A 27,576-nucleotide genomic window follows, 5' to 3' on the forward strand; every position below is an offset into this window, starting at 1 on the left:
CAGCGGTGTCCGGCAGACTTCTCACGTTGGCGCCGCTCAACCCCGGAAGTCCCGCGTTCCCGCCTGACGAAATAAATACATAGTTAGGATGAAGCGCCCATCGAATCAGAGGGCGTCTTACTTTACTCGTGACAGGCCAATAGGGAAGAAGAAAATTTGTGTCGTCACGACTCATGCATACGCGTGTCGAGCGCCCCAGTTGATTTGAGAGGCAGGTCAGACCCTGGGTTTAATACCAATCTCGGGTCCTCAGAATTATGAGGCGACTAAACTAACCACATGGTCACCATGATGATGACAGTGCACAAAACATCCAAAATGACCAGTGTCGTTTATTAAGAAAGGATAAATGAAAACTGCATTAGAAAAGAAAAACTACATTAACTAACCCCCATCGCTCATAGCATATGATGACTTAAAGGGGACATATGGTGGAAATGTTTCACGTTTTATTGCTTGTATACGCATAGTTGGCTCTCTAAGGTTAGCTGACCCCTGGGACCCGCTTCCGTGAGTAAGCGGTCAGCCGCAAATCTATGGCTCCAACCCAAGTCACCATGTGAATGAAATACATAAAAACATTTCTACAAACTACCTTCATAAACAATGCATAAATGTGTAAAGTGCATTCTATATTCTAAGTTCTACGTAACAAAAAAAAAAAAGACTCATCCAGAGGTGTAAATCATGCTTCTTTTTGGTGCTCGGACTTCTGGTGGTCGCCAGCAGCTGACCTGTTGGGAAAAGTTGTTTGAGTGCAACGCCAAATACAAAATCCATCAACAGCATGGATCTCACCTATAAAGAAGGATTTGTTTGGAAAGGCAGTCTCGCAAATCTGCCGCCTCTTTGTTTTTTCTTCTCTGTACCGTCAACTCCATCTTCAGCTCCCTGCTGCTCCGCTCGAGACAACGGATGCTCTCCTAAAACGGTGAAGATACTTATCACGTCAGCTCTGTTGTACACATTCCTCTGCATCTCACGTCACCTCGTAGTGCTCAGCGTCCTCTCTCCTCTGTACGTGAACGAGTTTAAGTTTCTCCTCCAAGCGAGCCCTCTGCAGCACCTGCGCTTGCATCTCCTCCCACAAGGGTCCGAGCTGGGCTTTGAGCTCTCGGGTCTGTTCTTGAGCTTTTAAAGAAGCCCTAGTTGTTGTCTCTTTCCTCTTCTGAAGGGCCAGCAACACGGGTTCGTACCTGGAAAGCCAAGATCAGAGTTTGGGGTAAAGCGCCCAACACAATCGGTATGTGAAGCTCTACTGTATTCATTGACCCAAAGCAGTAGTAATAGTGAAGATAGCAATCAAAAATGTAGATGTGAAGGTGAAATGGTGAGTGAAATTCAGTACCTGTTCTCAAGGGCTCTCAGGCCGTCCTGCAGGTACTGCTGGATGTCCCCGCAGGAGTTCCTCCTGGACAGCTCCCCCTGCGTCGTGTTGCAAGTCCGGCCGGCAGTGCAAACTCTACTCTCTGCTCGGAGGTCCCGGAGATATTGCTGATGTTGTGACTTGAGCTGTGAGCCCTCTTCTGTCATTTGCTGGAGCAAGGTCTGTAGTTTCTCCTGGAGGATGGAATGGAGGGCATGGGGATTGGGTACATACGTCAGGAATCTCTTGTTAACCCTTTCATACATGATAGCATGATAAGCTGTCCACTGAAGTAGCCACTTTCCCCGAAAGGGTTGAAGATAAACTTTCTTACAAAGAAGTTTTAGATATTCAGCTTTTGGGTCAATTTTTTTTGTTTGTTTTTAAGGAACCTGAAATGGAAAGAAGATTTCAGTGCTTGTACTGTTCTCCAACAAGCTGAATATCCCAAACTTTTAGTGACTTACCTCCTCTCTCTTCTGGAGATCCATTTCATGACGTCGCTTGTTGAGGGCTGCCTGAATGTGTGCGCTCTCCTTGGCCTTGGTGAAGAGTTGCCTCTTTAGCTTGCGCATCTCGTCGCGCAACTCCTGCTTCTCCATTTCCACCTTCCACACTCGCCGCTCCTCTTCGGCCACTTCCGACCTGAGGAGCTGCACCTCCCTCTTTCTCTCCTCTCTCCTCTCTTCCTCCTCCTTTCTCAGCACCGCCATCAACTCATTGACTCTGTTTGAAATGTTAGCCTCTGACGCTGCTGCTGCTTCTTCTTCTTGGGCTTCCTGCCGCCTCAGCTCCAGCACCTCCGCCAATAAGTCCTTCCGCTTCCTTTCTAAGCGCTGCAGCTCCTCGATGCACTTCTCCATCTGACTGGCCAGTGCCTGGAATCCATCCACTCCAAAACCCGTTTCCATCTCCAAGGACTCTGTTGGAGAATCTGCAACGTTGACATCATCCACTCGGGAAGTACAGCCGACTGTCATCGACGACTTGGAATACTTGAACTCTTGGTCGTGAACTTCCGATTCAGACCTGTTCCTTGTGGGATCCCGGTGACCAACGCTCTGACGTTCCGACGTCACGTCCTTGACTTTGTTCACATGCACATACTCCTGGTTCATCTCGAAATCTACGGGCGCCTCGTCCATACAGCTCTCCAGCATGGCCAACATCCCCAACAGTTGACCTTCGTACTGCACCATGGTGCTGCTCAATTTGTTTCCCGACGAAGTGATCGGCATGTCCTCATGGAACTGGGGTTTCGCGCACTCGTCCGCCATCCCCATTGTGTTTCCAGTGTGACTTGTGGAAAAATATGGCGATGTTTCTCTTTCGCCAAGCATCTGTTCCGGGTCCGACTCGAGCGGGATGGCCGTGAGCTCCTCGCACCTCTTGAGTAAGTCATCCATCTCCAGCAAGTACGGCCCCATTGAAGACGGCTGACTCATGTGCGTCCTTGGAAAATCGAGAGTAGACCAGTTGGTCTCGGGGTCTCCGTTCTCTTCTCGGATGAACAGTGGTTCGAAATCAGATGACGGATGATCGTCATCGTCCTCCATGGCGGGGCTCCAATACTTGAAACCGCTGTTTGCGTCTACTTTACGATCCAACCTCTGATAAAAGGAAACAGAAATGACACAGATGTCGTAAGTAACAGACAGCCATGCATCTTTCACCTGCTGACGTATTTCAGATGCCCATTCTAAACACATTGAGAAACGTTGCCAATGTCTACCACTTCCTCACACGGAAGTTACGTGTAAATTTAGAACTTCTTCATGCCGCTCCACTCAAAGTCAACTGCAATGTAAAAATCAGCACGAACTTACTTGTTATTGGACACGCAGGTTTGCTCTGCCTGCGCATAAATCCAGTTGCGGTTCAAATGACAAAGCAGAATGAGAGGCTGTAATGTGTGGGAGGGGGTATAAAGATCCGGAGGCCCGCCCCCCCGCTCTCGCGTTGCCCTCCTCAGTCGGACTACAGTTATGTGTGACCATGACTACTTTAAATCTGTTTTGATGTATTAATAAACACAAGAGGCTGGGCGAGAAAGAAGAGCCTCAGCAGGAGGGACAATTCATCTGCCCGGAAACAAGACCACATTGATCAGGAACACCACCCTTTTGTTTTAGATATTTACTATTTTTTTAAAAAAACACTCGCTTTACAGACACTTGTTTGTTTGAGTATGTGTGTGTGTATGTCTATGTGTGCCTGTAATGCGCAAACCCATACTTCTGGAAGCGTAAGAAAATGTGGTCCCCACAAGTGTCAACACGGTGTGTGTTTGTATTGAATCAAGCTGTAGTTAGGGTACGGGACCTATTTCACCTCCCCCCCATACATCAAAACAATGTGACTAGTTCTACTAGTGGTCCAGAGCAGCTCCGAGAAGCTTTACTGATGTTGGTGTGCGTGCATGTTCATGACGATAATGATGATGGCGCTCAGGCTTCAAGATTCCAGCCGTGCCTCCTCATTATCGAGCGGTCTTTAAATAACTCCCCATGAACAAGTGGCTTCTTCCCTTCGGGAGGATCGATTTCCCCTCAGCTTGTGACCCCTACAATAGAGCAAGAGGGCAGGCGGTGCTCTTCTTCCATTCCAGCGGAACGTAATGAGGATGAGTTGCAGATTAAAACGAATGAAAATAGCAACAGGGCGAAAGACTGCCGTCGGTTCCCGTGCAAAGCAGGTGTGAATTATGTAATGACATACCAGAAAGTAGTCAGACACCATTTTTAATGTGCTGTCATTGCTTTCCAATTGTGTCCACAAGATGGCGGTAGACGACGTCCCAGAGTTATTATCTATGCTGCTACTACACTAGATAAAATTACACACAGCCTGACCACATTTTAGATTCGTGTAAATTGTTTTTTTTCTTTCTGTACGACTTATGTGTGTCAGTATTTTCAGTGCACCGTAATTGTCTGGCGATCAGTCCAGGGTGTACCCTGCCTCTCAACCAAAGTATTCAGTCAGGCACAGGCTTCAGATGATCCAGGAACTCATGAGAAGACGCAATATCAAAAATGGATGGAAGGATGGTTATTTTTCTTTGTGTGCCCTTCTCCAAGTAGCCAAAATATTTGCAGGTCCTGTCATCCGGTTTCCTTGACAACCATGTTGTCACAGTGTGTTTTGGCAAGTCTGGCCTTTGGTTGGGAGAGAGGAAGATTGTTGTTGACATGACATTATGTCCACGGATGAAGTGATCCAACACAGTGACAAAATCTCTTGGATCGAGGCGAGGACTGTGTTTAACTCGGCCGTCATTTTTCTTTTCTTTTTAAGAGGGGGGGAGGTTCAAGAGTGTGTGAGCAGGGTGGCGTCAACTATTTAAGGGGTTCTGGTTCAGAACTGAATGTCCTGCTGAGATTAACAGAGACCTTTTCTTCTGCATCTGCAGACTAAACACATCAGCATGTCGTCTTTCCTCATAAACAGACTCTTTTTTTTACCCCCCCCCCACCCCCTTTCAATTCATGTTCAATCGCGCTGTTTCGATAACAATCAGAAAGAGGCGCGGGCGAGTTTTTCAGGGGTCACCGGTAACATTAACACCAGGTTTTAAACGAGCCTCCCTATGCTCTCCGAAGGGGACGGACAGAAAACAGATGCGGCAATCTTCTGCAGACAGACGGACAAGACAAGAGCGGGGATGGAAAGCTGCAGCCTGTTTTGGTTCCATCACTCGGCCGCAAAACGACCACACCCTCCCAGGAATTCCTGTCGCAAAAAATATTTCATGGCATGTGTTTTTAAAGGGGAAGTTAACAAAGTCTGCTCATCTGAAGCCCCCTGATTGGGGCGGGGAGGATCATTAAACGCAAATCACAATGAGGAGTGACTAAAGTGACTCATCGGGGCAGCTCGCTGTGCTGACGGCTAGCATGTCTGCCTCACAGTTGAGAGGTCCCGGTTTCAAGTTTTCACGTTCCCGCTGTGATTGCACGACTCCGAGAGATTCAAACCCAGAACCCCATTGACTGTGAGGCCGATGTGCTCACCACTAGTGAACCGTGCTGCCCCAGCGAGTGCCGGGACATCTGTTGTCATTCTGAAGCACAAGGAGAACATGCAATTTCAACACAGGAAGGCCTATCTTGGGATTTGAATCCTGAACTACAGAAAGGTGAGGCAGACATTCTTAACCACGAGTTCAACGCGCAGCAATGTTCAAACATCCTACATTTGGATCAGCATCAATTTGAATACCTGCATATGCCAGATATTTTACGACTTCACAGTCATAAGTTTAGCCTGGGCCTGTTTTTTTTTTTTTACAGTAAACCTTCTGGGGAGGGAAGCATTAAAAACTTTTTTTTTCATGGTAGTGCTTGTTTTTATGTGTGTGTGTGTGTGTGTTTTTTGAACAACGGTAACTATTAGTCGAATTTTGCCCTCATTTGACTGACAATGAGCCTCTTGGGGGGCCTGCCCCTCCTGTTCCCTCTTGCCCTGTGGGTCTTGAGCCACATGCAAACCAGATGAGCAAATCCCGCTAACCGCGCCCCCGATTACCCAACCCACCCGCCCAGCTGCATGAAGTGACGCTTGCTTGTCTCCACTCCCACTCCCAGATGTGTGTGCGTGTGTGTGAGCGTTGTGTGTCTAGTGGCCGAAACGAGAACACTCCAATTGGGCTTCCTTCCATCACGGAGCGCACTGCGCTAATATTTCAGTGGCTCCTGCAACAAGCCTGGCGTGAGTGCACCTGATTCCTGAGAAATGAGACTAACGATGAGGCACAGACTAGAATTTTAACCGGAAAAACAAAAAAGGACCAAAACTGTCTCAAGAGTGCAAGGAGAGGCTGGATTGGTGTAGATCACAGCTCGGTGAGAGGTGGGAGGAGGAGAGGGAGGGACTGACTGTTTAGAAAGCATGATGGAACTTCAGTCTCACACATGCATGCACACACACAAACTCCACAAGACTAAAAGACCACAGCCGAGACCTAGAGTGGACCTGTACAAGTAAGTTTGAGAGTCTTGCTTGCATGTACTGTATTTCTAATTTGCTTTTGCTTTACGGTTTAACCATACACGCTCCCGGGCGTGCGTGTACTGTATGTTGAATCCGGCAAACATGTGGTGCAATAGTCCTTCACGGGCTTCTCCAAAGAAACAAAAATGGAAGACAAGAGAAGCGAGGGCGAGGGTAAACAAGTGACGCAGAAACTAGAATGGAATTCAAAATTTGGAGTTCAACCAATATTTTCTAAACAGGCAAAACAAACCTTCAAACATGTACGGTAAGCTAGGCTATCCTTTTCTTGGTCTTGTCGGGGAGGTGTGCCTCCGCAGAAGAGTACCCGCAATGAAAAACACAGATCTGGAAATGTAAGCGATTGTGGCAAAGTGAGGGAGAGGAATGGGTTATATAAAACAACCACACAGCATTCTTTGCCTTATAGTAACAGTCAGTTTCGCTCGCTTCTAACATAGAATACAAAATGCCATAGACAGGCTAACAAATATAATTGGCCTCGAAGGATTTTAAGCATTGAACACACGCAGAATTGGAGTTTTGCTTGAGTGATGTTAGTAACGTTGAAATAATACTGAAAACACGAGCTGTGCAAGGTTGGATAACGGTGACAAGACAGGGAAAAGTGGGTGTTTTTTGAAGTTAGAACCACTTGGAAGTCAACCGGTGTCACAGTTCCACTGGACAATCTGGGATGCACATTTGTTTTAGTCAACGGTACTAAATCTCTCTCGACGCTGTCTATCCTCCCTCCTCCTCTCTTTCCCATCCTGCTGATCTCATTGTTGTCCCAGGTGGTGACAAAGCGGGAAGCGGAATAAACTCCAAGGAGGACACGCGTGTCCAACTTCCGGAAACATTTGGATATTCAACGGACTCACCTGGCTTTGTCGGGACCTTGCCGGGCCCAACCTCCGCCATGTCCCGGAGGAGGTCGACGGGCGACCTGGTTCCCTGGGATGTCACCCAAATCGTCGGCCGCGAGGTGAAGGCTCAACGCGGCCACAGGAAGACGGGAAGTTCCCTGGGACAGGCCATCAGCTGGTTGAGGAGCAGCCAGAAGAGGAAGAAGAAGACGAAGAAGAGTGTCGATAGTGGAGGGAAGCAGCTGGTTTTAGCTGACGGACTTCAGACCCAGGACGCTGCAAAAGGTGAGACATTTTTCAGATGGCACAAAAGTACAGGAGAAAAACTTGGGGGGGGGGGGGGGGCAAGAGTTTGTAGTTGCCTTACTGCCAGGACGAAGGACTACTTTTGTCTAAACTTGTCTCTCAATGTTTCCCCACTTCTTTGGTAAACGGCACTAGAACATGGGTGGATTTAACCAAAAACATCAGTTTCAGAACAAAAAGCGGGGAAAACTAGCTTTGGGTGTAAAAAAAAAAAAAAAAAGTCAAACAGAAGAGTGCCTTTAATGCTTAATTGCAAATAATCATTTATTTATCGGCATACCACTATATTGCTCTTCTCATTAAAAATACAAGTGCTACAAACACACGGCCCGAAGTGTCCCAATACTTTTGTAAATGAGATGTGGCTGTTCTGAAGTTGCTGTCTGACCTCATGAGCGCGGTGTGCATGCATGTAGACGGACGCTGATCTCTAAATCCGCCTCCCCTTTTTTTGCTGATGCTTTCGCTTGTTCGGCAGCTCGGAGATTACGGCCGCAGTCGTCGTTTCCTGTTTTTGTACCACCTCAAAAGCCATCCCTCTCACTTGTCCCGCTGGCTCTCTGCGTATGTGTCAGTGTAGGAAACGGCCCACGACTGCTTGGAAACTTTTAAACTCCTCGTCGTGCCCAAATTGGCAGTGGTTTCGCAATGTGTGTGGGTAATGATCAACAGAGACCACTTTTGGGAGCGCATGGCAAACGTCGGAGGATGTGGTTAGGGCAGCGAGTGGGGTGTGGGCTTTGAATGCGTGGGAACCGTGTTTGTATCAAAAAGTTACATATTGGTATGCGCCAGTTTGATGTTGCTGACCATTTGTTGTTTCTTTGAATGCAGTTAAATGGGATTAAAAGCTATGCGGTCAGCTTTGAACATATTGTTTCATGCTAATACACATGACAAATGCTATGCACACCCCTAATAAGTATTTTTTAAAAACACAACAACATACCTGTTTATATAGTCCATAAAGATTGTCAGACACACTACAGTCTGATTTAAAGCTACACCAACAGCTGAAAGGAAAAAAAAAAAAATCTATCATGCGTTACAGAACTTGTTTATTGCCTTCTTGTCGTTACTGAGGACTGCATTGTTGTGTGTTGCGTTCGCCTCCTTCAACGCAAACGCCCGAAGAAGAACCTTCTTGTGCGTGCGGCTAAGACGTACTTCGCGAAAACGTGTCTTTGTGTTATGTCATCCCACTGACTCACTGTTGTCATCCTGGCACCGGCCGCTCGGACCCACCATCCAAAGCTCCGCGCGGCCTCGCTGGCTACAGTCGACACAAATTCCCGTCCTGTGAAAGACCCACAGACGCTCTGAGCTGAATTCCTGTGTGTTTGGTTGCTGGATGACGGCTGGAGTTATGTGATGGAGACGGGAGATTAGAGCACATCGCAAAGGCCCATTTGAAACGTTTATTTTTACAAGTCCGAATTTAGAGTTGCGTCGAAGTGAGTAAAGTTTACTGGAAGAGATGTTGCGTAATTAAGAGTAAGAAGGAAATGCAGAGAAGGTCCCAAACTAGTAACTGTTGTTGTTGACTAGAAAGAATATACCTGTGAGTATGCTTAGTTTGAATGTGTCGCTGATCTGTTTCTTTTAAATAGCATCACTGTAACATTCATGTTCATTTCCATTCACCAGCCTATGTTGGTTGGCATCATAGGTTAGCATTAAGCTAGCAAACGATACAAAGTTTAACTCTCTTTTGTTTTGTGTCGTATGACATCAAACTTAAAACAGCTTGACACTTGGCCTCCGAGTGTGTGTGTGTGTGTGTGTGTGTGTGTGACAGAGGGTATCACTGTTGTTGCGAGTCAATGGCGTGATGCTGGGCTTGAGGCGGCGCCCGGATAGAGAGTGCAGTCATTACGTTACATGCAAACTCACTCACGCACACACAGGCTCACAAACACACACACACAAGGAAGCGAGAGTTTGAGCAGCAGAGCTCATCTTTGCTGCCTGTCTGAATGGTGAGGTCATTATTTATTTTATTTTTTTTAATTTTAGCGCAAGCGCTTCTGTGTGCGAGTGTAGCCATTGTTTGGAACTCGTGTGATGTTGTCTGTGTGTTTAATGCGTCGCATGACAAGACCTTGAACATCTGTGTTAAACAGACATTTTGGCCGCATAGTGTTAAGTCTCAACTACATTTTTTCAAAGGTTCCAGACACAACCCGCCCCAGAACTGCCTAAAGGTAACGCCTCTTGGAAACGGAGATAACATAGCGACTGACACAAACTGATTTGACTTGAAATTTATCAAAGACCCATACCGGCAATTTACCGGGAAGTCTGCCATTTTGGTTAACACGAGACATTTGAGGCAATGTCTCGTCCTGCGAAAGAAATCGCCCACGTGAGCCCCAAATAGGAATCCCGAGCCAAAAGTCAAACCCATAATCGCAAAATATTGCCACAGCCACTACCACCCCGCTGCGTAAAATCACTCACGCTCTTCCTCACTCGATTCAAAGACGTGGCGTGTTCTCAAAGATGTGTGCTTAAGTTCCTTTTGATATGAAAAAAAAATCTTACATTTGTCATTTGTGTCCCAAGTATGGGAAAACAAAGACATGAAAGAAACAAACATGTTGTACTTCGCATCTCTCCAAAATAAGAACCTTTCACTGAAAACATTCATTTACAGGCTGCCAAATGCAATTTGGCCATTTTAGCCAATCAGAAGTACCAAACAAATAGGCCTAAAGGAGAACTAAAATGCAAAGAAAAAAGGCAGTTTTAAAAAAGTAGCCACATTCCTGCAGACAGGAAACGAAAGCGGGTCTCTGCACCGAACTTGCGGCGACAACTCAAGTATGTGTGAGGCTCAGTTGGCATGTTCCAATTCACAATGCGAGATGACAGAGCTGTGCAAAAGAATCGAAGGGTTGAGCGTCTCGTTACGAAAGCGGGAAAACAACCTTTTTGCTCTTTTCCCGAGCTGTCAGCTGCTTTAATACACTTCGACGGGTTGGCGAGCAATTAAAAAGACAGGAGTGTGAAAGTTTAATGAGAAGCCCACACAATAGCATTATTCACAACACACACACTTTGATGAAAGAGGTCATTTTACCTGGATAAGCAGACACCTCCAGTCCTCATCCATCACATCCGTGAGGTAAACGACTCCTGGGCAACGGCCCCCCGTGAGGCGCTCGTTGCCATGGCAGCAATACAGTCAGCCAACAATGCCGTGAATCTTATCTTCATGTCGTGGCTGGGCTGTTTATTTATTCAACTGCAGAAAGGATAAGCCATTTAACAATCTTTCCACGAATAAATGGCAACAAGTGCAGGGCTGCTTTAATATACACATTGAAAGAAAAAATGTATAAAGTGATGTAAAAAAAAAATTGTGCCCTATATCGTAGGGTCCTGAATCTATTTCTTTTTTCTGAATTCAATGGACATTGTGCTACTCCCTCAGGCCAAAGCCTTGTAGAGTATAAAAGTATTGCTTGGGTGCCATCCGGTGGTGGGGGAGGAGTTTTATTTTTTATTTTTTATTTTTTTTGGTCAAGCCATAGCCCTGTCTCATGGAAAAGTAGTGCTTTGCCGCCATCGTGTAGTATCTATCGGCTCCTTGGGGTTAATTTAGACAGGGCTACTCCATCCAAACGGGTGAATTTCAACAAGGCAAGAAAGGCTGTGGAAGATGTGCTTCAACTGAAAGTCCTTGTGATATTTTAAGAAGTGTGTTATTACATCTGGGAAATGTTTACAATTTAAGCATCGAGTCTCCTTTTAGTCAACGATTCAAATGTCTTGCTGCTCGTGTTTGGTCTCGCATCCATTTAGAAACCAGAGAGCTAATTTTAGAAGCTTTCATTTCTCTTTATATAGTTGTGCACTCCTGCAAACTACCGCGCGATTGTGTTGAGCGTGCGGGCTTGCGCAGGGCAGCAAACGGGTCGTTTTAAAGGAGACGGCGGGCGTTTGATGCGGCGGCGAGGCAGCTGGAAGACATCACGAGGGAGTGGGAGGCAAGGCGATAAACATATGCGACTATATATGTACAGTCAGACGGGCTGTGTGATGTAGTGGCCACACCTGTTGAAAACTGTGCATGCGCGCTTTCAGAACTTCTTCCCGGAAGGCACAAAGTGAGTTTCTACGCTGATTTCACTCATTTGAAAACAATTGCTTGAACTCCGTTGTGCCTCACTTGCGTCAAGACATGATTAATTCGCAATTGATGCCTCAGACGCGACGTCATTTTCCTCTTAGTCATCAGTGTGTCAGAAAGGCTGCAGATGACATTTTAATATGCACCGCCTTCGGATCGTACCGCACCCCATGTATCGCGATACGTATCAAATCGTCTTATGAGGATCATCAGGTAGAAGTTGGTTCGATGTCACCGATGGGTTGTTGTTTGAGTTAAGGACAAGCATTAGGTTATATCATAACGGGGGTGGCACGGTGTGTAAGCGGTTGGCACGTCCGCATCACAGTGCAGAGGTGCAGGGTTCGATTCCGGCTCTGGCCTTCCTGTGTGGAGTTTGCATGTTCTCCTTGCGCCTGCGTGGGTTTTCTACGGGTTCTCCACTTTCCTCCCACATTCCAAAAACATGCACGGCAGGTTAATGGAACACTCTAAATTTTCCCGAGGTGTGAGTGTGAGCGCGGATGGTTGTTTGTGTATGTGTGTCCTGTGATTGGCTGGCAACCAGTTCAGGGTGTCCCCCGCCTACTGCCCGAAGACGGCTGCGATAGAATCCAGCAAGACCCCTTGTGAGGATAAGAGGATCAGAAAACGCACGGATGGCTGGATGTACTTGTTTTGTAATGGCACTACCTAACCACAAGATGGCAGTGCTGGGGCAGATCGGCTTTCACTGTGGAGTCGCAAACTTGAAGATGAAACTGTAGCACTCATGTTCAAGGTCATCTAAGTTCATCCGCAGTGATTACTCGTGTCATTGTTTTGTAGCGAATGTCATTAATCTGGCAGGTTGTGCACTTTAACAGCCGCACATCCAGTCAAAACCTTAATGGCGTCTCGGTGTGGTCACCTTGGCGACCACTCTGAGGAGGCCACACGTCACACGCGTGCCATTAATGTGCATGCAGCGTGTGCTGGGCTTTGATCACAATGTATCTGGGCCACACTCTCTCTCGCTCTCTCTCACACACACACACGCACTCAAAGGCTTATGGTGCTGAATGCGGTGCATGTTGCGGGTGTGGTTGCGCTGGTGAGCTCCATCATGTCTCTCAGGCTCCACGGCTGCCATTGCTGATTACTTCACAAACACAGGCAGGGGGAAAAGCTGGAGTGATGTCATCTCACTCCTGTCATTCCTTCAGGGGTGTAAACACCCAAAAAGCAGAAATTGAGACTCCATCTCGAAAGACTCTCAGCCTCAAGCAATTAAACGCGGGGAGAGGTTTATAAATTCTTCACTGAGACGCATAGAAGCTCCCCCACACCCACCTTCTTCTCCGCACTCTGTAAATCATCTTTTTTTATGGGAGGCTTTTTATCTATCTAGTGTTGGGGGATGGAAGGGGGGGGGGGGGTGAGACACGATCAGGATGACCATGATTTCATCCCTGCCCTCTGCCTCGTGGCCATTTTGTTTTCCGATGAGTAATATTCCGTTTCACAAGACCCGATGTGATCTGTTGTCGGCGGCCTCGCTCTGGAGAGCTGCTATTGATCGGTGGTCAAAATGACGGCGCCGTGATCTGGAAATCATCAGGGGCCCTCAGACAAACTTATTGCGATGTCCTTCGTTTTCATCTTTGTCATTTGAGGATTGCAGCGTACTTAACAACTAATCTGCGCATTAGCCGATTGCCCCACAGACATACGGTACTCCAACTTGCTGCGCCGTAAAAACTGCGTCGGCCTGCATTTTTGAGAAACAACTTTGCGAGGCGTCACTTATCCTGAATTGATTTTAAAAAAAGATGTTCTGAAACCACAAGCTACATGGCATGGTTGTCAATAAAAATTACATTTCCCTGGTTGCTGTACTTCCATTAAAGCAATACAAAGACAGGAAAAGAAATAGTGGATATTTGAGAGGATCCCATACATTGACTATACTCATGCAGTTCCGTGACAGAGACTCGCCACGCTTCACTTTTTCACCATAGGTACATGTAAAATTATAAATATAACACGCACATTGGTCCGACTCGGTGGCTACGCGTCCCTTCAGATTAAAACATAAACGTTCTCATCATTGCAGCCATGCGAATGAGGCGACGAGCTTGTCAACGAACTTTTCCGATCTTCCGTCACTGCCTTTTTATTGGAGTCGCATATCGCCTCTCTGACAGCTCCATTGATGGCCGGAGGCTCCCGAGCGCCGCATGTAAATCATCGTGTGAGCTACGCGACGGCACAATCAGCTGTGAATGCTCCACTTTGGAGCGGCGGAGAATGGGAGGGGCACCTTCCTATTTACACACGCATACGCACGCACACACATTTCATCGTGGATGCTGGCGTCTCTGTCTTGAGCAGCTGGATTTGGAGTGTTCGTGGATCATGGCTGTCAGTCAGCACTGATTCAGCACTAAAGACAGCAGGTGGCTCAGGATATTGAACAAATGACGATGGACATAGCGGAGAACCTTTAGTGGGGGGGGGGGGGGGGGGCTGAGGGGAGCGTCCCCAAAAATGGGGAACAACGTCCAGAAGCGGAAGAAGGTGGAGACGGAGAAAAAGCCCACTGTACTCTGGGAGAAACCAAAAGGCTTCTGGCTGCTTGGACGAACAGACAAACTCAAGACAGGTAATCCCTCACCTATTCGATGTTATTTTGAATTAATTCATCATCATATCATCATTAAAAACGGCAAAAATATCAATCCAAAATGCAGTACAGCACTGGGGAATTTTGAGCGCATGTGGGAATTGAGCTTTCGGCTTGGGAAGAAGTTGCAGTGACCCGGCGTCACATGAGTCATCGTTCTGCATGCTTCCTGCTTATTGCACAAGTTTTCTGTGTTGTGTGTGGCACCATTCACGCAAGCTTATCTTATCCCGCACTGACGCCTGTGGCAACAGCCCCTCGAACAACAGCCGAGCGCAGGATGAGCAGGTTGAACACGCGCTTTTGCGCTGACGCGCAGATTGTCAGATAGTGTGCCTCCGTAGCACTTTGTTACCATCATTGAATTATTTATTTTTTTATATCATTATTATTAATTATTATTATTATTTATCTATCCATCCACCCATTGTCTTATCGTCACGAGGGTCGCGGGCGTGCTGGAGCCTATCCCAGCACTGTTCGGGCAGTAGGCGGGGTACATCCTGAACTGGTCACCAATTTAGAGTGTGCATGTTTGTGGAATGTGGGAGGAAACCAGAGTACCCGGAGAAAACCCACGCAAGGCACGGGGAGAACATGCAAATTCCACACGGGAAGGACGGAGCCGGAATCAAAGAAAGTAGCAACATGTGATGTGTGGCACCACAATAAACGAATGGGTTGAAAATTCCATCACTCCGCTTGTATTTATGTCATTAATATTGCATCATAATAAAGTGGGTGATATTTGTTCCACACAAATGAACGCTACTAATGGGGAAAGTGGATTAAAAAAATAAAAATAAAAAGCAACATTGTGTTTTGGTTTGACCTCAAAATAACAACTTAGTTGATGGTCCACTGGCTTCTAATGAGGTGGTTGCCAGGGCAACCACGCATTGCCTACTTTCATGGTTTAAAGTGTGACCAGCCAGGACACCATTTGAGGTTAGACAAGTGATAATGATGTGTGCATAGCTAAAAAGCACAAGAAATACAAATAAGTCCATTTTTGAGACATGTTACTAACGTCACGTTGGTCTTGTTTTTATCTGTTGTGAATCGTTTGGACTTTTTAAGTGTTTCATAAGTGTAGTCATATTCTGGAAAATTGCTTTTGTGAGCATGATTTGTAATTGGACCTGAAAATTTGAGCCACTTACCTCAGCAATCTACTCCTCTGGTGAGCATGCTGAAGAAGTTCTTCCCAACCGAGGAACAAAGGTCCTGGTGCTCCCGTACCTGCATATGAGAGACAGTTCAAACAACTCATGATGTGGGCCATTCTCACGAATCGCCTCACGCATGGTCACTCATGCAACTTTTCACATGAAATGAATCCCAGTTCCTGTTTATCTGCTCTATTTCACCCCCCTACAACAACACACAGAGAGAGAGAATATCGTGCAAACATGGAAACATGGCTTGGTGCCTTCTTTTGCAATGTCCTTGACCTTCATATTTTTGGGGGGTTTATTTATCTTCCTGTCAGGATCATGACAACGTCAAGCTTTACTGATTGACTCACTGTTAAAACAAAAAAGAAAAAGAAAAAAAGAGAGAGACTTCAGGGACCGTAACGCGGAAACCTGCAGACAGAAGTAAGCCGTGTGAATGCAAAGAAGGAGCTTCCAGTCAGGGGAATGCATCAGGAAGAGAAGGAAAAAAATGTGTTCTACTCATTTTCATTATGGTTGCGTCCTGTGCGCGGGTTGCGAGATTGCGAGATTCAATATTCCGTCACCCCCGCGGGGTCAGGTTCCTCTTAAAGCCTTTGTAAAGTGAGGCTAAGACGCTCGCTTTGAAGCGCACATTCACTGCCGACGGCCGTCAAAGTGGGCGACTCCCTGCGGAGAACCGAAGCAGATCAAGAGAGGATTTTTTCATTTGGGGCCATACGGTAACTGGGCTTCTTCCGTCTACAAGATTCTGCAGAGACAAATGCACAAACGGTGAACTAACGTTACCCTCCGCTGGCGGCAAAGCGCTATTTTGGTTGAAATGAAGCTCTCAAATCACATCAACATAGTTCCTGGGCATAAAGGTTCCAAGAGCTGGCATGACATACAGTGGAACCTTGACTTTGATGAATCGTTGCGCTCAGTCAAATTTCCTGTCTTGAGTTGTACGCAAAAATTTGAGTTTTGGCAGTGAACATTTTCCCCCCAAAACGATGTCAGGCGCTTCTTTCAATGCCATTTATTGCCAATTGCAGTCTGATTTTACTGGAAAATTAAACAAAACAAAGAGAATCGCACTTTATGCATTTATCAACCACATATCTGTCCGACGAAAGGTTGCTAACTTCGTGCTAACACGCAATGCATAGGGCTACAGATAGGCTAACAAAACTAGCAGTGATGTGGCTGTAGTCAGAAACCTGTAAGCAATGGATATTGAACACCAACAGGGGAGCAACACATGAACAGATAACATAATATTCGCTTACATATATTCTTTATCCTCTCTGAAAAACTACACATGCTTCAGGTGCTTTGTCATGACGGTCTTCTATGTCCGACCCTACCAAATCTATTTGATATCTATGTGTCCCCTGGTGGTCGAGGTGCACACAACTGATTCAGTTTGTTTTATATGTTTGATTTTGACTTCATGTTCAGCACTTTGTATGTATTTTTGAAGTTGAATTGAGTTAGTCACACATTCTGACATGGTCTCGCGGTTCCGGCTGCGACACGCAGTGCGTTAGATGGACGCAATTTGTTCATGAATCAGAATTTTGAGGAACACGTCACAACATTTCTGCAGTCAAAATAATCATGGTGATGATGATCACAAATGGTAATAAAAGCGGCGGTGCCGCTCAGTCGTGCGGCTTGAATGTATCTCTGTCTTCACTACAAAAGGACTCACTGTTGGCCACATAACCGGCTTCCTGCATCGCCAGCTAAATCCAATTAAGACGTCATAGCATACACTGAAACACACACACACACACTCAGCTACGTGTAACCTCGCTTTTAGCTATTTAGAGTTCCTTTTGTTTTTCTCTCAAGATATCAACCTTATGGGGTTCTTTGCCAGGGCACAGCGTGTCCTTTTTCTCGCAATATTACAACTTGATCTCATAAAATTACATATTTGGGATTTGAGTATAATTCTTGAGTGTAAATTTTTATTTTTTGTAAAATTACACCCACCCCTTAAATATCACATATTTCAAGACTCCTTTCCTTGTACTCTATTAGCATTTCTTCTGATGAAATCATGACTTTCTTTTTTTTATTTTTTAAATCCATCTTGAGAATGACCAAAAAATATGTTGACACAATTCTTAGAATATCATAACTTCATCCCTCCGATATTTCTGCACATTAGGATCATTTCTGTTTTGGTGTGTTGTGTAATTCTGTGATCCAGTCATAGAAAAAAAAAAAGAGAAAACAAAAAGCGTGCGTGACGTTGTTGCAAAGATGAGCTTATAGCCTGTAGAACTCTTGGAATTTGGCTGAACAATCCGTATATTCAGTCATGGCAGTGAGGAGGTCAGGACATGTTGCCTCCATGTTAGCAAGGTCACAGCGGACTAGCGAATATCTGTGATGAGCGGATGCTTCTTCAGCTTCGGCGACGCAGCTACAAAAATACACCGCCGCCTTGTTTTGCGTGAGTGTTTTTCGACACTCGCTGAAAAAACAGATTGTTGGAAATTCATAATAAATGCCGACAGCTGTCAGAGGGCTTGGATAACTCTTATAATAGGCATCTCTTATGATCGCAAAAAAAGTAAAAATAAAAGTACATCTGAGTTTCAATTTTTCACTAAGGTTGAGTTAAATTTTTGTTGATATTATAAAGCTCTAAAATCTACGGACACACTCAATGAGTGTAAATGACTTCAAAATGTTCACGCAAGACCAGCTTGGTGTTGCCATTTATTTCTATGTCCGATAAATTTAGTATAAGAGACAAATGACGAATGAGAAAGGATGTGTCATCGTAACACTTGGGCGATTTGCAAATTCAATTTTCTGAATTTTCTGCGGGCAGACGACACACGCGTGTGTGACGTTGAGTGTGGCGGACACAAGGCCGCATCTATTCCATTTTAATGCGTTGGGCGTGATTTGCCTGACACACTTCCCCCGTCCTTCGCAGCTCGGCTTACAATCAATCTACCGTGACGCTGCAGAAAAGCGTGGCCGAGTGGTAAAAAGTCCACATGTGGAAGCTTTCACGGTGTCAAATGCATCAAGTTTGCAGGACGCGGCTTGCCTGATTTGACCTGAGCAGCTGAAGGATGCAGGTCTATCATTATCTCATCAGATGCTAAATGAGTCCATTCATCAGTGGCTTTAAAAATAACTTTTGGGCAATGGCAAAAAGTTCCTGGGGGTAAGGCCTTCGCTTGACACCCTGTCATTTTACCACAGTCACCCACGCGATACGACTGCACAAGAACATAGTGAACCATTAAAAGGACTTTCTGCCTCATTTAAGATTCCATGGTTCTTATGTCATCGCCTATGATGACCACAGCCACAAGGGGGCGTATTTGCATCTTGTCACGTGATTGCTATGATCCACTTGGGATGTACAAGTTGTGTTCATGGTCACTTCAGCTCAGCTCAGGAGCCTGATGTTAGTCGTGAGTGAGACCACATTTTTTTTTCCTTCTCCCTTAAGACACATACCTATGCACCAAACACACACACACACACATACACACACACACACACAAATAAATCTACAAATAAATGGAATACACAGTTCAACACAAACAAAACACACAAACGGACAGCAAACACACACACACACACACACAGCTGCAGGATGTATCTGGTTACACTCTCTGCTCTAGAGCAGGGATGCAAGGTCACATCCACAGAAGGAAAATAAACATTGTCGTGATGTGCGGGCGTACCTATTGTTGTGGCCTGTGAGTCTCGCGGCTGCTTGAGAAAAATAAAGGTTTGTAATCTTTTATGGTCGGCAAAAACTTTAGCTTTCCTGCCAATTTCGGAGCAACACGGCAGTGGTATACCTTGCGTACGACGTCGTAGTGATGTTTCCGTGGTGACGCAAGCGTGACTCATGATCCTATCTGCAAAAGATATGAACACACAGTATGTTGATGATTGTGGTCAGGAAGCGCATGAAAATGAACACTCTCCGGTCAGTGAGGTCTTTTGGTCCACTGCTCTTACCTTGGTACTTGGTGTCCAGAAAATAAATAAATGAAAGAGAGGGAGAACCACCTCCGTAGCATTACGAGTAAAATAAATCTTGCTACCCAGTCAGCAACATGAAACGTCAACAAGGGCATAACCAAGCTTGAATTGCACTCGATTAGATGTGCTAACGAGTTTGTGATTTATGACGTCTTTTCAAGCTGCACTTTAAACAGGCTGTGAAAATAATTTGTTTGCCTTGTCAAAAATGCTTACAAATAAATTGCCGTCGCCGTGAATATGTACCATTTATGCCGGTTGGGGTTTTAGAATTAGCATATGTGAGGCCACGATTATGCGCCAAGATGTTGTTCTCTCGTGCTGTGGAATGGCAAATCAAAGGCATTTAGAACCAAAGTCTGGTAGCCCCGCCCACCCCTCCCGTCCCGCAAGACCAGATGGCATTTCTTTAGACCTTCTGATGAATATTGATATCAGGAGTGGAGTGAAAGAGGGGGTGGGGGTGTTTAACTTGCTTGATTTCATTAGGAAAAGCTGCAACATTTGGCAAGGAGGAGAGACTTTTGGGAGTTAAGAGTGAGACAATGATGGATTGAGATGAGAAAGTGTGTCAGGTTAAGTGACGGGCAGGTGCAGGAGCTAATCCACTGGCGTGACTCCCATTCTGAAAGCTGCTCTCACCCGAGTTTGGAATGTGGCTAACCGCCTTGCCAAGGCCTGGGGTTGAACTGTGGGCGAACATCCCCCCCCTCCCCCCAAAAAAAAAACTACGCCAGAGGAGAAAGCCTTGCCATAAACACGGACTTCTTTCTGCACACCCATCCCATCGACGCGATCGTTCGAGGCGAGTCAGGACACGGGAGCGACCGGATGACGCCATTAAAAGCTATTTATAAATCAAACAAGACCTCGGGAGCCGCGGGGCTAAAAGGCCAGACGAGAGGCGATGCGAAGGAGGAGAGATTGGCAGCGGCCGGCAGGGAAAGCGATGCGAGGAGACAAGAGGATGATACAGGCGCACCCATTCGTATTGTCCCCGCAAGGACACAACCTCAGCTGCACCCTCGCCTATGAGATAATGAGACAAAGCAGACAGGCTGAAGGCATCTATTAGGCAATGGTGAAGTGTGACATGACGACAATTAGTGACAATAACTGCATGCACGCGCCACTGCATGACCACCAAGCACCATTTCCCGTGTTTTAAAAACAAACCAACTAGAAATCCGTTCAAAGAGACGGTGGTGACATCACTAAACCAAGTTGTCATTTTAAAATAGCGAACTCCAGACTAAAACGCTCTGTGAATAAGCCATAACTTTATGATTATAGATTCATAAAACGAAAAGGTTACAGCTGGAAGAGTTAATTTTCCAATTCCAATTTAATTTGGGATCTTTTTCTCATGAGCCTGTTTTTGTTGCAAGCCCCAGAAAAAGAGTAAAATATATCTACATAATCCGCTCAACCTGGGGGGGTTGGGTGAGCGCGTACATAGACACGTGTCTCTATACTGGGGTTGGTGGGGGCGGATGGTGCCTGAAAGCCAAACTTGGACTGCTGAGGGGTAAGCGGTGGTCCTTTATTTGACAATAAATGGAGGAGAGCTGAAGAAAAACAGAGGGAAGGGAGCGAGGGAGAGAAGGAGGTTGGGGGAGGGAGGGTGGTTGCCGGGTATCAGACACAAGGATAAGGCAGCTGGGCTGGAAGCAGGTTTTATTGTGAGCTCATCTTTCCAGAGCTCGGCGGACAGTCGGGGAGGAGGAAGTTTGTTCGGACCTGTTCTTTATCAGCAATACTTGCAAGTTTGGGTCCAGGAATTTTATAAAGATTTTTTTTTTTTACTGTTCACCCAAGACAGCTAGTGGAATTCTTGTACTTTGAGACAATTTTTTTTTTTTTTTTTGGCGGGGGGAGGATCTGCCATGAGGCCAATGTAGGGATGGTGGTTTATTTGAGGAAGAGCATCCACTCGCTGCTGTCAGTCTTCAAGAAGAAGGGTGAGTGCTGCTTTCTCACGGGATTTAGCTACGGTGATGAATTTTTGTGTTCATGCAAAGAGGATACAAATCCCAGTTCTACAGCTTCTACGGCACAAAATAGCCCCCTCCCGCACCCCGATCCTGCAAAGGAAAAAAAAAAATGCCGTCGATTTGGGGGTCTCTCTAATGAGATAAACTGCTTTACCGGCGGCCGTCTTAATCAACCAAAAGCCCTTAGCCTCCTCCACGAGTCTGCTAAATCTTAGAGGCAGGGGGTCTCCTCCTTCATGTAATCCCACAGTGACTCGCCTTGTGGAAGTAGAGAGACCTTCTAATAATATTAAACACACAACAGTCGACATATTGTACGGACATACTCAAACTAACTGCCACACCTGTGTAAATGCAAATATTCAGGACAGACTGGACCCTCCAGTTTCAACTATAATGGACTGTCCAGTTCCCCACAAGGGAGACTTCTCAGGGGGGGTCCAATCAATCCAAATGATCTAATTCCCCTGCGACGAGCAGAGAATTACAGATACTGCGATTAGCCAGGCTGGAACATCTGCCCAGCTTCTGTTCAAGACGCGGTGTCACATTCGCAACAGGTGGAAGCGCACCGGGTTCACTGTAAAGCTGATCAGTTCTGGCAATCTGTTGAGCAGATTGCTCATGTTGGTTTCCTAAAGATGACGACGGGTGCAGCTTTCGGACTACAAATAGTTTGGAGGATTGTGTTCCAGAACAAGAAAGATTGTTAGTTGCGGTAGTTGCTAGCAACCTGCAATTCCTGCAGAGTCCAAAGAGTGGGACTTCAATGAGTTAGTTGCATTCAACGGATCTTTTTGTTTCTCATCAGCTGCTACGAAGGCCAACGATGAGCAGAAGAAGTTGGCAGTGCACTACTCGGCCTCACAACACTTCCAGGAGAATGTTTTCATCGAGGGCAATCGGCCCCAGTACCTGGAGGACTTGCACTCGGAAGCTCAAGAGGGCTTGAAAATATTACAGCGGGAAGGTCAGCAAGGTATCGAAAACAGACTTTTATATTGGGTGTTGTTTATACGTGGGTATAATACATGTGAGCAGAGTCAGGTTAATATGGCCGTCTTGATTTGATTTTCACAGAGCACCAGAGCGGAGTGAACTTTGCTGAAGATGAAAGCTGTGCTGTAAGTGCATTTCATCAAACGCAAAAATATCCGCCCACCATCTTGTGCTTTAAATCTATTTTTTTTTTCTATCAGTCATCAGCGCATCCAGAAGATGATCTCGACTCCAAAGATGAGGAGGGCTCTCTTGAGTCAAAATCCAACTCGGGGATTAGTGATACCACAAGAACTTCTTCCACGATGACCAGACCTGTGCTCACTCGTCAAAGTAATCAGCGCTCGTCACTTGGAAAGAAAACATTATATTGCGTGAAGCGTTTAACACGCCACACAGTTAGTAGCTCTATTCTGCACTACCTCTCATAGGTTCCACATTCAAGCCTCTGTATCCAGTTAAAAGGTTAGAAAAGAACAAGAAGAGGAACAGAAGGACGACCATAATGGGTATTCCCAACCAGGTCCAGAAAGAACTCGGTAGGGCAGAGTACAAGAGCACACATAATTGCTTATTTTGGTGCTGGGCATGTCAGTGAAAGTCACCTGTCCAATTTCCAAGCATTGCACAGAGGCTCTACCTTCCAGCAAGTCGCTTCTACGGAGCTACCCAATGACAGCAGCCAGTCGGGTGTTTTCATCATTCCAAATGTTGACGAAGGGACTCCAGTGATGACCAAGGAAGGAGCAAGGGTGCACCTGTCACAAGTGGAAGTAAGTTCCACTCACTGAATCGGCGAAACATTTTTTTAAAAACATGATAAAGCTCATTTTACATCTCCAAAGCAGGTATCTGATGATAAGCAGCAGATGAAATCACATCTTCAGGATGTTTACAAGAAGGACCAAGCTTTCAACCACCACGGATATGGAACCCATCACTATTGGTCATCTGTCACCAGGCCCAAGTCTGTTGCGGTACCTGGAATGACTACTTTTACTTCCTTCAACCCTTTAAGGAATAGCTTCCTCTTAGAACCCCAGGTAAGGAAACAACGGGATAGCATTCCGAACAGCAGTGGCCTCCAAATCCGGTCCAAGACACCTGATTCAAATGATCACCCGTTCACACCATTCAAGACTTTTTTTTTTAATTTCCCGCAGGGTCCAGTGATGTCCGTATCTCCTCAGGCTACCTACCTATCTACAATCATACCAAACGCGGTGCTGCCAGCCTCGGTTGAAGTCATCGAGATTGACCGCGGCAGCCAACGAGGCAACAGCGTCCACCACGGTGGTGGTGCCCACACACTAAGCAAAAGCAGCCTGGCTTCTGAGGGTTCATCAGCCAGCCCTTTTCTCTCCAGAAAATCTGAGAGTGACGGCTCCCACGCCGATATTTCTTTGTATAATTCAACAACGCAGGGTACCGCGCACAAAGTGGATCTCAATCTGCAGGGAATCTCCAGCCTCCAGACTTCAGCGAATCACATCAGTAATAGTGAAAATATAGTACCGAACATGGTTTCCGACCCTGTCCTACCATGTACCAGTGGGGATGATGCAAAGATCAAACGTCATTCCACTCGAAGTCTCTCCATTATCAAGACCAAGCTACCCCCGGCACCTCCGCAAAGATCAAATTCGCTTCATAACAATAAGATACGGACTGATTCCAAAGGGCAGGCAGAGAGCAGAGATCCAAATGTCTCCGCTTCTCAAGGAGTATCAAGTGCTCCAGGAAGTAGAGCGACAACGGAGGAATCACAAGTCACTGCTGAAACAAACAAGATTCTGGATCCTGTGTCAAACATTGCAGAATCCAATTCCCATCCTTTAAGCCCCGCTCAGGTTTCTGCTCGCGGAGCAAAAAAAGCAGGAGAGTCCATCTCGGAATTGAACCCTTCCTTTCCGCAGAAAAATCACTCCGAATGTGAGAGATTTGAACGGACCATTTCCCCTTCCAGCGGCTACTCCAGTCAAAGTGGTACCCCAACACTTTCCCCAAAAGAGATCACTCCAAATTCTCCAGATAAACACAAGACGAAACCGGTAAAGCCGGAGAGAACTGGGTCTCGAGCGTCATCCTCAGCCTCTCCATCTTCATCGCTGACCTCCCTATCGTCCGGTACATCCGAGCCTGTCAATTTGGATGTTTCGAATTCTTGCACTTCTAATTTGCCGCCGGCGTCTGCAAAAGAACTCACTTTGCCTTTGAGAATGGAAGTCAGAGACCTGTGGAATGTACCACCACCTCCCAAAATCAAAGCGCCGTGTCCCCCTCCTCCTGAAACATGGGCTCAAAATAGTCACACCGTTGCACTCCTGTGTGGTCCGAGCCCCCAAATCACCAAACTAGTCACAGAATCAACAAAAACTCGAGAAAATGCAGATATGCATGAAGGGAGCAAAACAGAAACCCGTGACTTGAGTTTTGAAAAACAATCCCAGGATGAAACAGAAGCATCGGAAATAAATTCAACAGACGACAAATCGTCGTGCGACGTTGCCGGAGATGTCCATCGGGTTAAAGAAAATACGGAACGTGCCGGTACAGAAGAAGATACATTTTCAGCTGAGGACAGGATTGAAAAAACAACAAAAACACAAGATCAAGAGAGCTGTCGCTGGACAATGACTGGCTCTGGCAGTTGTGACGTATCCGCAAAAAAAGAACCACCGCCTGTTATGAAGAAACCACAACCGGGGGGGAAAACAATGTTGACAGAGAGCCAACAAAGCGATCGTTGCAACATCGCAGCGATCTCCGTTGATGACACCGAGGATGAAGTGGACATGAGTGAAGTCCGATCAATACGAGCAAATTCTATAGATTCGCAAAGCTTTCGCATAAGCTCACCGCCACCTTCACCTCCACCTGCTTACCAGCCTACGCCGCCTCTCTCAAGAAAGTCACCTCCCACCTCGGTGTCGACGTCACTCGATGAGTTGGAAAGAGTACAGGAGGAGAACCGTGTTGCAGAATCATCTTGGCCACCTCCACCGCCTCCGTTAGAGGGAGACTCAGTCTTGGACGGAGGGGATGAGATAGAATTTCCTCTCCCGCCTCCACCTGACATGGCTTACAATATTCCAGCTGAGGACGGTTGTGCCAGAGGGTTGGAAGTTTCAGACACACCAATTCCTCCGTTAGAGGAATTTGTCAAGACAATTCAAGACTCCGGTGAAGCCGAGACATCTGCACCCCCGGATCCAGTTTTAGTGCAAACTGTAGTTTGCCACAACAAAGACGCAGAAAGTTCGGACGGACCAGTGCAGACCCTCTCGCCAGCTTTACAAAGTCCTTCATTTTCAACCAGCAATGCTGCAGAAATCCAACCGTCACTCTCCGCGATAGCTTCTGGCAGTTTCCCAAAGAGACGCTCTCTTGAAATTGAAAGTCACCCTGCTACTGAATCGCCCAGCACTTCACAACTCCCTGCGCTGGTTAAATCCCCTTTACTGATGGAGAACCTTACCAGCGGGGTTGCCTTCAGAAGGCCTCCTGGTACTGCACATCGAGACAACAGGAGCAAGGAGCTTCTCGCTCGCCACAAAAGTGCGCCCATCCCTAAAGAGGATGCGAACATACCTCTCGTCACCCCCTCTTTACTTCACATGGTCCGCCTCCGTACCGTCAGTACAAATGAGGACAGTGCGGAAGCGCTTTCTGAAGACAGCTCACCAAAAGAGGGAGCTCTCGTAGAGGAGATTGGTCGAACCGCAAGTGTGGGGCAGCAAAACACTCCGCCAAAGCCTACCCGTAAGTCACTGAAATCTCCCCCACAAGCAGTGAAAACGTACGTGACACCTAACACCCCTTCCATGCGATTACAAGAAGCCATTCGCATAAAAACTGCAGCACTCTCATCAAGAGAAGGTCTTCCATACCGACTGGGGATGAGACCGTCCTACCACTGTGCGAGCGAACCAGGGATATTGTCCCACAAATCATCGGAAGCACATGACACACAAAGGATCCCAGCTTCTCCGGCAAGCTTCATCTTCTCCAGGAGCACTAAGCAGGTCGTTATTGATACTGGTGCTACGCCGGAAGATCGGGCTGGTGTGAAGCAAAGTTTACCCGGCGATCTCGTGCGGCCTTCTGACCAAACGAATGCCGCCGTTTCCTCAAGCAGAGGGTTGAGGTCTGAACGGGTTCCGCCACCGGTCGCCAGGAAACCTTCGCATGGCAGCGTCAGTTTTTCACAACACCGTCCAGCTTGTTCAGCTCGAATGGAGACCGGTGCTTCTGCCACAGAGGCTACAACAGCACAACATTCCAAGGGAACGGCGCTTCCCGAGACAAGTATGGGGCACCAACAATATTTATTTATTCATATCTTGCAGCTGTATTAAGGTAATGACAATGTTTCCATCTGTTGTTTTTATTTTCCTCCAGCTACAAGAGTGACCGCAGACACAATTGAAACACTGTTCTGAAAGCAGTTTGTGCTCTTCAACCAAGAAGAGCCAAAGGAAAGCCTACAAGCAAGTTAACTGCATAAATGGGACTATGAACTCACATGAGTTGCATTGAGTTTTAAAAAAAAGCGCCTTAGCCTAAAATGGCCTTCCACATGTATTTATGCAAATCAATAGCTACCACTTTCTTATGATAGCTTTATTCTGGAGTATTTTTCTAAAGCCCCCCCCCCCCCCCCCCTCAGGATATACTGGTGTACATATGGGCTAAACTGTAAATACTGAGTGAGGGTGCCCTCCAGTGGCTGAATATGGGAACAGTCACATCAGAGTGATCATGTACAGATTTCGGTTTTGGTTTTGTAAGATACAATTTAATAGGGATGATGTACAGGGCTGTTTGTCACTAAAGGCTGAAGAAGGCTCCATTAACAGTGATAGAAGTTTTTACTTGGAGAACAGGACAGAAACGGATCATTCCGGTGAGACAAAGGGAAAAGAGTAGAGACAAACATGATGGAGGAAAAAAAATTGTGTTACAGTATTTAGAACAGAAGCACTTTTGTATCGCTAGTGATGGTCAACTATTAAAATGCTCTTTTCGGATCACCATCATTTGTCCCTCGGCTATAATAAAAGATACAATTGAGATCAA

The 27,576-nt window shown here is 46.3% G+C and overlaps 2 protein-coding genes across 6 annotated transcripts; one reads left to right on the forward strand and one right to left on the reverse strand.

Moving 5' to 3' along the window:
* Positions 1-312: 312 nt before the first annotated feature.
* Positions 313-7,380, reverse strand: sync (syncoilin, intermediate filament protein). Of its 2 annotated transcripts, none has more exons than XM_086136501.1 (6): positions 7,243-7,380; positions 1,834-2,976; positions 1,349-1,560; positions 989-1,196; positions 799-923; positions 313-734 (listed from the first exon to the last, which is right to left on the reverse strand). In XM_086136501.1, exons 2-6 carry the CDS (start codon positions 2,920-2,922, stop codon positions 686-688), a joined length of 1,683 nt encoding a protein of 560 aa, XP_085992627.1. In that variant the 5' UTR covers positions 2,923-2,976; positions 7,243-7,380; the 3' UTR covers positions 313-685. The 2 variants fall into 2 exon arrangements, with proteins under 2 accessions (XP_085992627.1, XP_085992628.1); XM_086136502.1 differs by lacking the exon at positions 7,243-7,380 and adding an exon at positions 3,193-3,254.
* nhsl3 (NHS like 3) lies at positions 7,281-27,531 on the forward strand. Of its 4 annotated transcripts, none has more exons than XM_086136491.1 (9): positions 7,281-7,512; positions 22,310-22,477; positions 22,579-22,622; positions 22,698-22,830; positions 22,929-23,036; positions 23,119-23,270; positions 23,343-23,540; positions 23,661-26,805; positions 26,899-27,531. In XM_086136491.1, the coding sequence occupies exons 1-9, from the start codon at positions 7,281-7,283 to the stop codon at positions 26,937-26,939; spliced, it is 4,221 nt and encodes a 1,406-aa protein (XP_085992617.1). In that variant the 3' UTR covers positions 26,940-27,531. The 4 variants fall into 4 exon arrangements, with proteins under 4 accessions (XP_085992617.1, XP_085992618.1, XP_085992619.1 ...); XM_086136492.1 differs by having other exon boundaries at positions 23,346-23,540; XM_086136493.1 differs by lacking the exon at positions 7,281-7,512 and adding an exon at positions 13,784-14,291.
* Positions 27,532-27,576: the final 45 nt, after the last annotated feature.

Source organism: Hippocampus guttulatus, chromosome 18 (assembly GCF_054856545.1).
Source record: "Hippocampus guttulatus isolate MCC_2025c chromosome 18, RoL_Hgut_1.0, whole genome shotgun sequence".
NCBI classification, from domain to species: domain Eukaryota; kingdom Metazoa; phylum Chordata; class Actinopteri; order Syngnathiformes; family Syngnathidae; genus Hippocampus; species Hippocampus guttulatus.